Here is a 13,395-nt window from a genome sequence, read left to right as displayed (position 1 = left end):
TAATCTATCTGCATAAAAATTCATATATGAACACTTCAATATGTTGACTAACTTGTATCAAAACTTTTTAAGATATTCAAATGAAAAGTTACTATTTTTTTATATAATCATTTCACTATATAAATCAATTAACTTGTAATAAGGGCCTTATTATACATGTTATTTTTTATTGCTTTAATATTCAACCATATTTCTTCTCATTTATGAATAATACATTTAATTTGCTTTCTTTTGATACCAAATATATATATATATATATATATATATATATATATATATATATATATATATATATATATATATATATATATATATATATATATATATATATATATATATATATATATATATATATATATATATATATATATATATATATGGTATCAAAAGAAAGCAAATTAAATGTATTATTCATAAATGAGAAGAAATATGGTTGAATACTATAATAAAAATGACATGAAATAACATAGGCTATAGGTTGATTTATATAGTGAAATAATTGATTAATTGATGATTATAAAAAAATAGTATAACTTTTTTATTGCTTAGATAGCTCAAGAAAGCGAGGAGTGTGCTTAAAAGTCAGGCTACAGAGCCCCGACCAGCTGATGTAGAAACAGGTGTTTTAAGCGTCATCCTCGGTAATCTGGTTAAATATTCGGGAACCGTACTACAGTATTATAATCATTGTCTCAGAATGATACGGCCCCAAAATCTATGAAGAGAAATAGATAAGTAGTCTATACTACACTTGGAGCCGTATCACAGACACGTCCCCGACCATGCATCTACTGAACACTGCAAATGATCAGTATGGCACCTCGAATGTTATAGTCTGCCCCGTCCTATAACCCACAGGTGCCTTATAACGCTGTATGTGAGCAGGCACCCATGACTGAAATGGATGGCGGTAAAATTCAACACGGTCCGCTGCCAAGACAACCCTGCGCTGGCCATTCGGCTGCAGATTCACTATATCTGAATACACCGGATAAGAGCACTTCAGGCAGTCACCGAACATGTATAACAACGCAAGTGGCAGAAATTCAAGGAACTGCAGTCAAAACAATCCTGAGTACGAGCTACGATTATCATGCATTCACTTAAGTTATATCTACCTGGTGTGTGATTCAAAGCCCGTCACCACTCAGCATCACACGTGTTCCATGCTGGTGAGATGTGTGTGCGTGTGAATATGCATGGACGGTTCAGACCAGTGCTGCCTCACGCTCACTTCCACTCCCAAGCAAATGTTCACTGTTGTCAGCAGTCCTACTCCCCTGAGGAGCCTTGAAGAAAACGGGGTGGGAGTCGTTCAGTGTTACTAGATACTGCCACTTCGGTCAACTGTGACACTGGATGGCTTGCGGTCAAGGATTCAAAAGTGAATTCTCAAGATTCGTTGTTTACGGGGAAGTACCATTTACATAATCATGACGCTCAAGGCCACATGAAAACAACACACAAAGGCACGTGGCAAGGCGTGACTCTCATGTCAAGATGCTGTGTGGCAGTAATTTAATTCCCTCAACAACAATAGATAGATATAGTTCGGTATTTGTTTCACTGGGAACATGCTCCCCGTTAGTTATCTGACTGTATAAATAGTTGAGCAATTAGGGTCAGGATGAGGAAACAGAGGATAGTGGAAAAAAATATATAAATTCAAACAACTATATTAAATAAATATAAAACATTTGACCTTCCACTTTCAGTAATGCTAGTGACTAGTATCTCTTTTTATGAAGATTCAGAACTCCAAAACATCTGTACAATAACAGAAAGCACTACTAATAACAGCATAACTATTATTTCGTCCACATACATAAAACAACTGATTTTACAGAACTTGGTCAAACAATGGTGTGTGTGTGTGTGTGTGTGTGTGCATTAACCAGGTACAACCACAAAGAGGCTTAACCCATCATGGCTATCATATAGTCCTCACAAACGGCATGCCACTAAAAAAAAAAAAAAAAAAAAAAAAAAAAAAAAAAAAAATCAATTCATATTGATTACTCTTCTGGCATCTAAAATTGGACTTTTAAAAAGATAGCCACGAGCAGATTTTTTTGCTTTCATTTTGTTTTCCTCTTGGTTACCTCCTTTGCAGTGGCTGACAATTTGCTTTTTTAAGAAGTTTATTGTTTTTCACTTTCCATCAACTTCCTTTTTGCTGTTGAAATGCCAGAATTTTTAATCTTTACTGCACTCCCACACGACTACTGCGTGTAACGAAACACACGAGAAATTAATCCAGACAAGGAAAGGTTTTGCAGGCTCTGGGGATCGAACCCGCTACCAACGAGACGGGAAAGCCACTCCTTTAACCAGTTGGCTCACCCATCAGGCTTAGTCGCCGCACTACACGGCTCCAACACGACCACCATGTGTAACAAAACACACTAGAAATTAATCCAGACAAGGAAAGGTTATGCTGGCGCTGGGGATCGAACCCGTGACCAGCGAGACGGGAGAGCCACTCCTTAACCAGTCGGCCAAAGAGGTACCCCCGCTGACAGAGGGAGTTATGGGAGGCTCACCTATCAGGCTTAGTCGCCGCACTACACTGTGACTAACAAGTATCAGCACTGTCTTTGTATCAGTATTGTCCTGTGTCACTGCAATCCTTTCTTCTTTCCTTCAGTGGCAGCAGCAGCAAGCTTTCCTCCCTTTGGGCCTGAGTCTCCTTCCTGTCACCATTTTCTTCCTTCCTATGACTGAAACCCTAAAGCATACACAAAAAGTATTTTATAATTTTGTTAAATTAATATTTTGATTTCTGTTTTTTTCAAGTAAAATAAAAAGTGGTAATACCATGCAAGCTATGGCTGTAGTATTTTACTGAAATATTATACCAAAATATCTTAAACTGATAGCATGAAAGGCATGACTATTTTTTTATAATACTGTATTGTTATGATATAAAAAAGTTATATTTAAATGAGCATGGACAAAATGATGTAAGAAGAGGAGCACTTCCACCACCGCCATGGCATCAACTTGGCACAAAATATAAATGGATCACTCTAAACATGCAACAAAAACTACATACCTTCACTTTGTAATAATGCTGCTTCCATTCTGAGCTTTATGTTACCCATAATCTTAGACAATAGCTGTAGAAAAGAAGAAAAAAAATTAGCTGCATCATAAGTATACGTATTTGGTCTACCCACGTCCCAACACAAACATTAGATCTGAGGAAATAAATTCTCGCAAAAGTCACATTCAACTGCACATTAAGGGTACCAAAAAATATTATATTGTTTTAAGTCATGAGATTACTGGGGGGCTTATGGAATACATAAATAAAAGTTTTGGTCAAATAAGTTGTGATATAGACCAGGAAGTCATAACTGTATCATAATCTTTCATAATATTTGCATGAACACCAAGCTGAGTGCAAGAACTGAGCAATAATTCTGATACATCTACCAAGCTATGACTCTGATGCCCTGTTCCCTCCAGGACTCTCTATGAGGGGGCAGCTACAGCAGAAGTCTCCAGTTCTCTCTTTTTACAAGATTCAGAACCCCCTCCCACTATTATAGATGTACTGATAATGATATTTGATACTCACTGAAACATAGAAACAAAGGAGAAGCTGCACTTACACTTTTCTTGTGAATGAGGTTGCCAATGATCTCTTTAGAACTCTCTTGTGAATTTTCAAGTTTAACTTTGGTGATGAAGTGAAGTGCAGAGCTGATCTTAAACATCATGTCAATAGCTGCCTTGACATCCTCTTGAGTCTGTATATCAAACTCTGGAAATAAATGTAAAGTAAGTGTGTGCGTGCATGCATGTGTGCGTGTGTGTGTGTGTGTGTGTGTGTTTATTCATGTAACTGGAGCTGTGAGCTTGCGCTCGTCGTTTGGCGTAAGCCAAGGTTTGGGGGCCATGGGCGAATGACGCCCTTTGAACTTCCGGCTGCGGCAGGTGCCAGACCACCACCCTGAGAGGCGGGACACGACCCTGGCTAATACCTGGTACCCATTCACTGCTGGGTGGACAGAGGTGCGGGTGTAAGGAGATCGCCCATCCTTATCTGCTCCGCCTGGGGATCGAACCCAGGATCTCTCAGTGGTGAGCCGAGTGTGCTAACCATTGCACTATGGAGTGTGTGTGTGTGTGTGTGTGTGTGCCTTTATGATTTGACCTTATAAGGACAAACAATAAGTATATATTTAATACTCTTGAGTACAAACTAGAACAACATATACCACTCAGAGCCCCTGAATGGAAGTAACACAAAAGCTGGGAAAGCCCTTTGTCCTGAGATGAACTAGCAATGGCTGTTGTTTATATAGTTTGATGATAGTCATGTGTAATGAACCGAGATACAAATATGGACTCTGAAGGCATTGAGCCAAGGGGTACCTATCGGCTCAGTACTAGAGCATCCGCCTCATGTTTTTAAGGCTCGGGTTTGATTCCTAGGCGGATTGTTGGTAAAAACATTTATTTCCATGTAGATCAATTCCTCATGTGCTACAAGAAGTGGCAGATCCCTGCATGACATATGATGTTCATAGCAAATAAACAATGATGATGATGGTGATAATGGTGTTGCAAGTAGTGATCACAATTCATGCTAGTAAGAAATATACATGTTTAAGTTGTTGCCACTTACCAGGTAAATGGCTTGTTTTCACAACAAAGTTGAACTGGATCATGAGTTCTTCCAGGTCAAACTTCTGTACACTCTGGTCATACTTGACAACATCTCTGCATTGGGGGGACTGATGGAGATTCACTGCAAATAAGTCATAGGTGTTATGATTAAATCTTTTGAAAGGCAAAACATGTAGGGTTTATCTGACAATTTGTGTATATCACTACAGTTAGGTGTGTCCTGGGATAATGGCTGCCAAAGGTGGGCATCGTAAGCCATAATGAAAGGCTGACAGCCACACAACCAACACCATGAGGTATACTGAATGCCAGAATGTCATTTGACCATATATACCTGTGTAAAAGTTAAAATTCTGAGTGATTTTTAAGGTTGAGCTCAGGGGCCAAACTTGACAGGGATAGCTACACCTTTTTGTTTAAGTCAAATTTATTTCTTAGCTGAACATATCTTACCCTTGGAGGATTGACTTTTGGAAAAGTGCATGCTGCAGATAATATACTGATCCATACTGAAGGGCAGGATGTCAATACATAACACTGAGATACTGCATGGGTATAAGGTAAACATTTCACAACATAAAGTAATACCTGGACACTCCAACACCAGAAACAATCTTACAATGACCAGCAGGTTGACCTTCAGCATTCATGGAATTATTCTTTTTTTTCTAAGGAGAGCAACATCAATGTAAACAAAGTTATAAGAAGCCTACTGCAAACTTGATGCTGTTTGGTTTTAACCCATGTGCTTCAGGCTAGAGGGCGAGTGTCATCCTTCCAGTGGAAAGGTGGCGCTGATATAATTTAATAACAAACAGGTGTTTTACAACAATGCCTTATATGGCAATTTCAGTTAAAAACAGAATAATTTATATTGCTCTCTCATCACCAATCCTTTCTCTCCACGATATAATAAACTGGAAGTGTATAGACTGCAACATGGTAAAGATATGATACTGGGAGGTGCTATTTTTGGTCCAAAAGAAGTGCAGTTTGTACAGGTACAATTGACCTTGACCTGAGTCTCTTGCCTTGCCTCACACCATCATACAGCATGAATTGTTGTCACCTACCCACGCAACTGTCTACACCTTTTCTAGATCAATTAGTTTACAAATTTGTGTCATACAGAGGCTTCGCACACTCATAGAAGATAGGTAAGGTAAAGTTGGGAGCATACGCTATAGTTGCACATGACCTCGGTGCTCTTCTCCATTGCCCTTAAGCATGTGGTGGGAAGAACCCATTACCCTGACAGTTTACCTTCCCCAGGTCTCCCCAGGTACCCATTTATTGACCAGCCTGAAAGGAAATATGAACAGCTGAGTGAGCTGCATGCCAACTGCCCAGGCAGGGATTCAACCCTAGACTCGCAGATTCATGGCTTGGCACGCTATCTGCTGCACCACAAAGGAGTCAGATGTGCCTGATGGTGTGTCCCCTTTCTCTACACATGTGGCCATGATCAGTTATTCAATGATATTCTGGTACAGGTGGTGTAAAAAAAAAAAAAAAATAAATAAATAAATAAATAAATAAATAAAAAAGGATTGCCATCAACCACTAAACATAACAAGTACGCCACAGAAGTACAAATTTTGGCAGGAGAGCAGAGGGTGGGAACTCCCACAGCCAGCAGCCCTCAGGGGGAGTGGAAATTCCTGTTACCTGCAGTGCATGGGTTAACTGCAAAGGATACTTATAAAGATGATGATATGAATAAATTACATTTTCATAGCGAAGCTTCACATACTTGTTTTTAGCTTGTCATCAGCTGAAGGAGAAGGAGGAGACTGGTTTCGGAACATACAGAGAGGCGATGTTTCCCTTGGTCTGCTTTGTTGAATTTCATTCCTAGACGCTTTGGAAGAGGAGGAGGATGGAGATTCCCAAGAGGAAGTATCTGGGCTGGAGGAGTGCGGACGTTTTCTGCTCGTTGAAGGAGTTGCTAAGGTGGTCTCTGACACCCTTGGGAAACACAAAAAAACAACAACATGAAGAACTAAAACATTAAGAGGCATGTAGGGAAATCAACACAGCATATCAGAAGTTAACATTCACTCCGATGCCCTGGTGAGGATGATAAAGAGAAACATACAGTAACCTCAGAAAGGTTATAAAGTAGTGAGATGGTGCAAAGACTGATATCTGGTAGCATTATGACATGTTCCGTGACATACAGACATTACTACCAAAAGAGAGGATTATGCAAGGTAAGCAAAAAAGATATTCACAAAAGAGAATTGACAGAAATATTGACCTCTGTACCTAAACAACAGGTGGTGGGAAAAGGAAAGGCTTATGGTAAAGTGTGTTCACAACAATTCTGATTAATCCTCAGGCAGCGGTGGAGCTATAGATAGACGCTCCAAAATTCAGTCTGTCCGTTTAGTATGGCAGAAATATAACAACACATAAAACAAAATCAAATCAAGGTTTATGATCAAACCATATTTTGAATATTCTATTTCGTGTGTGTGTGTGTGTGTGTGTGTGTGTGTGTGCATAAATGACACCAAAAACTGATGAGAAAAAAAATAGAAGCATACCACTGTGTTTCTCTCTTCCTTTGACTTGTAAATCGTAAAGAGTCACTGTAATCTGACCACATCTTTGGGAAGAGACTCCTATCTGAAACAGAGGTGCACATCAGTTAGTATAAATACAGATGATAAGTTTTCCATGTCACTTATAAGTTTGTATCCACTTTGTATGTCATTATTTTACTCAGTTTGTGTTTCATCATCATAATCATCCTCAGCCATTACTAGTTTACTGCAGGACATTAAGGCTTTTCCCTCCCTTTATCTGACGTCCGTGTACTCCATCCTGCTCTGGCAAATGCTCTAATTAGTAGTCATGAACACTGGAACACTAACGCCAGAGAGACAAAGGTGGAGAACATCGAGAAATGTCATTGTCTAGCAGTGGCCTATGATAGCTAGAGATGATGATGATATTTTACTCTCATTGCTCTTCAGGAATTGGAGTGTTTCAGTAACCCGGCATATGTGAAAGAAAAAATAATAATGCGGCTTACTTACCTTTATATGTTTTAATGGCGGACACAGTTATTTTTTCCTTTTTTAGCAGAAATTCACGGACCATCTCCCTGTCTTTGGGATCGAGCAATGAAGTTTTAAGGACCACACCAGATTTCTGAAAATCATCACAAAATGAGTATCCCGCAAGGATAAGAAAATTTAGATAGTGCTTATCCAGTCATCACATCGGAGAGACAACTAAAGAGTACTGGAGGAAACAATACTCAAACATTTGCAGCACTGATTCAAGCATCTCATTTGAAAAAGATAAATGATGGATGAGGGGAAAAATGTAGATGAGAAAATTTAGACAGTGTTAATACGGTCCACACTTGAGGATGATCAATGATGCTTAAATGTGGACACCAATCTCTTTGTTACATTCTTCCTGGGTGATGAAACAGAGGTATTTGTTGGTATTTTATGTCTCACTATGTATTTTTCTGTGTGTCTGTTGCCAATGGTGTGCCAGTAGATGGAATCCAGTTTGCCGTGAGCACCACACAGAATACACTTGTAGTAACGTTTTCCTCCTGAAGGCCTCTCTTGGTATTCCTCAATCATCTGTAAACCTGAAAGGAGGATACAACATTATCAACAGGTACTGCTTATGCCAAGGAAGATTTTCAGCACTGGAAAGTTATATATCCAATACACTATCATGGCTAAAAATGCATAATGAAATGTTCTGATTGTTAGCCACCCACAAGGTTATCTCAATTGATACTCTAAGTCACTAAGCAAGATCTAGAAGTCATAACTCACAGCACCCACTACAAAACATTAATGACAGGCTGGGGCTGACCACAATAGCCCCTTAAGAAACCCTGCTGGTGCTGGGTACACATGGTAAAAAAAATTACCACCCTCATCCTTATAATAGTTGGCATCCCCGACTCTGGGGGTGTGGGTGGTGGCATGGCCAATACCTCCACTGCTGGTGAGTGTCATTGTTGGGAATGGTTGGTTATACAATATCAGGATGGCAATATTCCCTTCTGAGGTTCTGGAGTCTTACCGACTGGCTTCACTTGGCTGGTCAACAACATGCTCCGCAGGCTCTTGGGGTCACCATAGGATGGGTCTTTGTGGTGGTACTTCACATCATGGCGGGAAGTATGGCTCTGATGTGCCCTCCTCTTCTTGTCAAGGTTCTGGAAAGACATAAAGAGTGGTGTAATGGAGGGAGAGGACAGAAAATGCACATCTTTCTTTCCCAAACTTCCTTAACAATAGAAAAAAATACAAGACAATTTGTTTTGAGAAGCTTATGTGCTTCTGCTTAAGTTTCTGAAATGCTAAAGAGGAAACTCTTACTGTGAATATATCCTAAAGTTACATGACATCGATTTAGGAGCAGTACATAGGGGAGAGTGGTGATGATTGAGACAGTGGGATGGTCCAGAGATCACATTGGGACTGAGGACTGAGAGCCGCAAGACCTTGTGTGACAGTGAAATATACTTAGATACCTTGGCCCACGTGAGACAACCATCCCCTTACTGCAGTACTTTTCGATACAAGTCAGATTTTTTTTTTTCACCTCATATATAATATTTTCAAAATGTATCATAAGGTCTCACTTCATGCATATGGCAAGTAACAGATTGTGCATCATTATGATGAAGCAGCGATGCACAGCGAAGGTATTGCCACAGAACATGAATACCTAACTCTTGTGCTGGAAGTGGAATGTGACCAGCCACTTATTTTTCATAGATTCGTGATGATCTGGGCAGTTGGTTTTACATAATTTTTATTAATTTTATATCAGTTTGAATGATATATATGTGCTGCAACAGTTATAAAAAAGTTAATTTGGTTGATTTATTTTCAAATATTGTGTGTGAAGGAAGAAGGAAGACTTAACTCCACAATTCTTGAGATGATAGTTATAGTTATCCTTGTTTTATTTTTTCATATAAATATAAAGGTTATTTTTGTACTTACAGGGATATTTTGGAATTGATGATTTCTTGCTTATTACCTAATCAAAATTAAGTTATATTAAGATCATGCCAAGTAATATGCGTGTCCGTACCATCCCAACTCACTGACTGAACCATCACCACGGGTAAGGATGATCTGGACAATTTAAAAACTTGTATTTCATCACCTACTGCTGAATCTGGAAAAGCTACAAGTGTAATATTATTAACCTAAAGAGGCAAATGATGAAGGAACATTCTGAGATCAACAAAATTACATATCTGCTTAAATTTTTTTCTATAAATATTTTTTTTACAAAGTGGCCGAATCGTCACCGCTCTCCCCTACTACGTACGTCTTGTCATAGTACATACCTTTTGGTGGGTTCCTGACACTGTATGTTGTTTCAAGGCTGTCTCGGCATTCATGTCTTTGCTGCACAACTGCCAATAAATACGATTACTAATGCGGACATACTTAAGATTACTGCAAGTATAAACCTGTATCTTTTCACACTGAATGCTTACCTTTAATTTTTTTGATGCTCAAGAAACAGGGAATAACTTTTATGGCAAAATGAAAAAAAGTTGATTGAACCTGAAGTAAAAATTCTCCTTCACACTCAAATGATTCTGAGGTAAGACTATGATCAACAGCGCAGGACAGTAATTTCTTACGTAGCAGGAGAACATCATCCGCTTTGAAAGATCCAGATTTACAGCAACCTCCTTTCCATACAGAATCTCTGGAAAATGACAAAAAAATCCACATTATATAAAGTCTCCATTGTACTTTATAATGGTAGTAATGAAAGGGCTCATAAAATTTTAGCTTTCAGCAGTGACACTCTTAAAGTAATTCAGTTTGAAGCTGTTCAACTTCTACTGTAGTCTCTTTTACAAGTATACTCTCCGCATTAGTACTCATCATCATGCAGTCACTCTCCTCTGTGATATCCACAGCTACTACAGACCTAATCTTCTAAGATCTATCCCATGTTCTATTTCACACCACATATATTTACCCATTTCTTGCTATCTCATAGCAATTAAATATTTACACAATTAAATAACAACTGGTTTTAAGAAGAGGTAACAACTTTGTGCTAGTCTAAACCAGAGGTTCCCAAACTTGACCATACCAAGGACCCCCAGACATGATGAGTCCCAGCTGAGGACCCCCAACCAAACAAAATTTATCGTTACCATACAGGGATACCCAGTATTATCCAGTACAAAGTAGTACATTTAATATTTCCTTATTCCTGCTGAAGTATCAATACCACCGACACTAGGATGATAGAGAATTAAATAATGATATATATTTTTCATTGTATATATATTTTTTTGGAGAGTTGAAAAAAATTAATTTCTTTCATTGTGTCGCGGACCCCCTAGGGCCTTCTCCCGGATCCCAGTTTGGGAAACTCTGCTCTAAGCAACTTTTGGCCCTTGCAAATGAAGCAGCAATAAGTTTATAGGGAGACAAAATTGTTATTACAAAATCAATACTTACTGGTAGCCTTGTCAAACGTGTCTTTGAAGATTGTCATGTATGCCATGTCTGAGAAGTGCTTCATTACCTCCATGGCTGAATGCTGTTAAAGAAATTAAGATAAACAATCATCAGAAATTCATATATGCTAAATGCATTCTATCATAATCATAACATATATGAGAGTAAACTACGGACAAGAATGCCAAGCAAACATACCTCGTCAGTGGGTGTGGGAAGTTGGGGCGGCATGTTGAAAATCTGTATGAAAATATATTATAATATAATATTACATATTACAGTATACCTTCCCCAGGAACAAATTTAAGTAAATCTGATGAATAAATATGTCATACATTTCTTTTAATTTCCTTTCCCATCCCATACAAAGTTGGGGACCTGTGGGAATACCATATTGACTGAAATATGGGCCTCTCAAATTTCCCTAAAATTTTTCATGAAATAGAAAGAATTCCCTAGTTCCAAAACTAAAGAGAAATTTCCCTAAATCTAATGTATCTTGTAATCCAAGCTAACATAACCTAGCCTGACAGTGGGTCTTGCCCCCTTGACCCCCTATTATTCTATCTTAACCAAATGAAGACTAAGAACCTCCTAAGGGTGGGGGCATGACAGCCCCACACCACCACTATAATGTAACACTGGCAATATCATCAACACACCTAACATAACTTACCTAACGGATGGGCTTCGCCCCCCTTACCCCAATCAATCCCCCACTTGCTGAGGAGGGCTTCCCCTCTGAATCTGCCCATCTTGTCAATTTTACACTTAACACAACAGCCTTGAGGAATTATATTTTTCCTAACGAGATATTTCTGCATGTTAATTGCAACCTATTAGAGGAGGAAGCAACTACTTGTAAACTCACAACCCCAACCTAACCTATCCTTCAAGGTAATATTGCCAATAAATAAATAAATGAATAATTACAACTGGGGTAATTTGAAACTATGAGTGGCCCGTCTTCCAGGCTGTCTATGAAGACGTCCAGGTGTTTTAAACGTCTGCACGGGGCAGTTTGTGAGGCAGATGCATTTGTTGGAGTTAAAGGGCGGTGCCGGGCTAGCGGACCCTACTCACCCTGCCAGTGGGGGGTGAGGCGGGAGGGGGGAGGTGTGTGCTGAGTGGTGGACAGGCTGGTGGTGGTGGTGGTGGTGGCCCTGCGAGGTGGTCAAGGGTGTGGTGGCTGCGGTGGGTTATTGTTGTGGTGGCGAGGGCAGGGCTTGTTGACGCCCCACAAACGTTTGTTGATAATCCGGTGTACCGAACTTGATCTTAATGTCACAGTTGAGTATTGACTGTCGGGAGTTCCGTATTTGCAGCGGACTCCTTTTCAAAAAAATAATAATAGAAAATTGAACAAAACTAAAAGACACAACAACGCCAATCAATAATCAAGAATAAGGATAATAAGTGGGAGCCGTTACAAAGGCAATCCCACGCCTACTACTGGACTGGACTGGACTAGTAGTTTTATTTCGCCCACCGGCATGTATCTCTGTCTTTTTCCCCCTTTTTTTTATTCCAGAACTCGTACAGAACGCGTTTCACTTCTTCTTTGTCAATGTGGTCTTCAAATATAGCAGTCCAGAAGTCCAGTTTTCTTTGTATGGTTGTTGGAACAGTGCTGACTTCAAAATAAAATAATAAAGAGCATATACTTCTGGCACAATGTTGAGAAAAAACAACAACTCAGCTATAAGAGAAAAAAAAGAACAAGCATAACAACAGAAAGCAATTAAACAAAAGGACAGAAAAGGAAAATGCATAAAGAAAAGACCAAGTAAAGAAAATAAAGGAAAAGAAAATAGAAAAGCAAAAAGCCAGTGGAAGCAAAGTGTTCTGTATAATAATTCTCACTGTCTAGCACAACATAACCCCTCCATTAACCTTGAGAACTCCTCCTCCTCTTACTACTACTACTATTACTATAACGATAAAGGATGTAATGATTAAAGTAAAATTAGTAGGAACATTTTGCAGAGTGCTCCAGCTCGGAAAACATCACCTCTCCCGTTTCATTCCTCATAATCGGGAGCCTCTTTCACTTCATCTCATCCTTACACTTGTTCAGTCCCTCATCCTTCACTGCTTTATCTATGTAGAGGGCCTGATAGCCTCCTTACTTAAAAACTGCATTAGCTTATGACATCACTAGACCAGTTTCCTTTCTCTCCATTTCATTCTTTCACTTGTTCAGTCCCTCACCTTTCACTGCTTTATCTATTTAGAGGTTCTTAAAGCCTCCTTACTTATTCCCTACTTT

At 39.1% G+C, this 13,395-nt stretch overlaps 2 protein-coding genes across 2 annotated transcripts in view; both read right to left on the bottom strand.

Annotated features, from left to right (window-relative positions):
* LOC127001548 (monocarboxylate transporter 3-like) overlaps positions 1-1,284 on the bottom strand; it is a 59,174-nt gene extending 57,890 nt beyond the window's left edge. Inside the window, exon 1 of the mRNA XM_050866178.1 lies at positions 1,119-1,284. The gene's annotated coding sequence lies outside the window, so the exon portion shown is untranslated. The remainder of the gene's footprint in view (positions 1-1,118) is intronic.
* Positions 1,285-1,660: 376 nt separating this feature from the next.
* LOC127001549 (uncharacterized) lies at positions 1,661-12,602 on the bottom strand. Its single transcript, XM_050866185.1, has 14 exons — positions 12,210-12,602; positions 11,325-11,366; positions 11,127-11,208; positions 10,289-10,356; positions 9,986-10,054; positions 8,701-8,836; positions 8,115-8,254; positions 7,683-7,797; positions 7,188-7,269; positions 6,392-6,606; positions 4,637-4,759; positions 3,618-3,769; positions 3,056-3,119; positions 1,661-2,728 (listed from the first exon to the last, which is right to left on the bottom strand). Exons 2-14 carry the CDS (start codon positions 11,355-11,357, stop codon positions 2,715-2,717), a joined length of 1,293 nt encoding a protein of 430 aa, XP_050722142.1. The 5' UTR covers positions 11,358-11,366; positions 12,210-12,602; the 3' UTR covers positions 1,661-2,714.
* Between the last annotated feature and the right edge of the window lie 793 nt (positions 12,603-13,395).

The sequence above is a fragment of the Eriocheir sinensis genome, chromosome 21 (assembly GCF_024679095.1).
Source record: "Eriocheir sinensis breed Jianghai 21 chromosome 21, ASM2467909v1, whole genome shotgun sequence".
Lineage (NCBI taxonomy): Eukaryota > Metazoa > Arthropoda > Malacostraca > Decapoda > Varunidae > Eriocheir > Eriocheir sinensis.
Note: the sequence above shows the minus strand (reverse complement) of the source record. Positions and strands in the feature narration are given on the sequence as shown.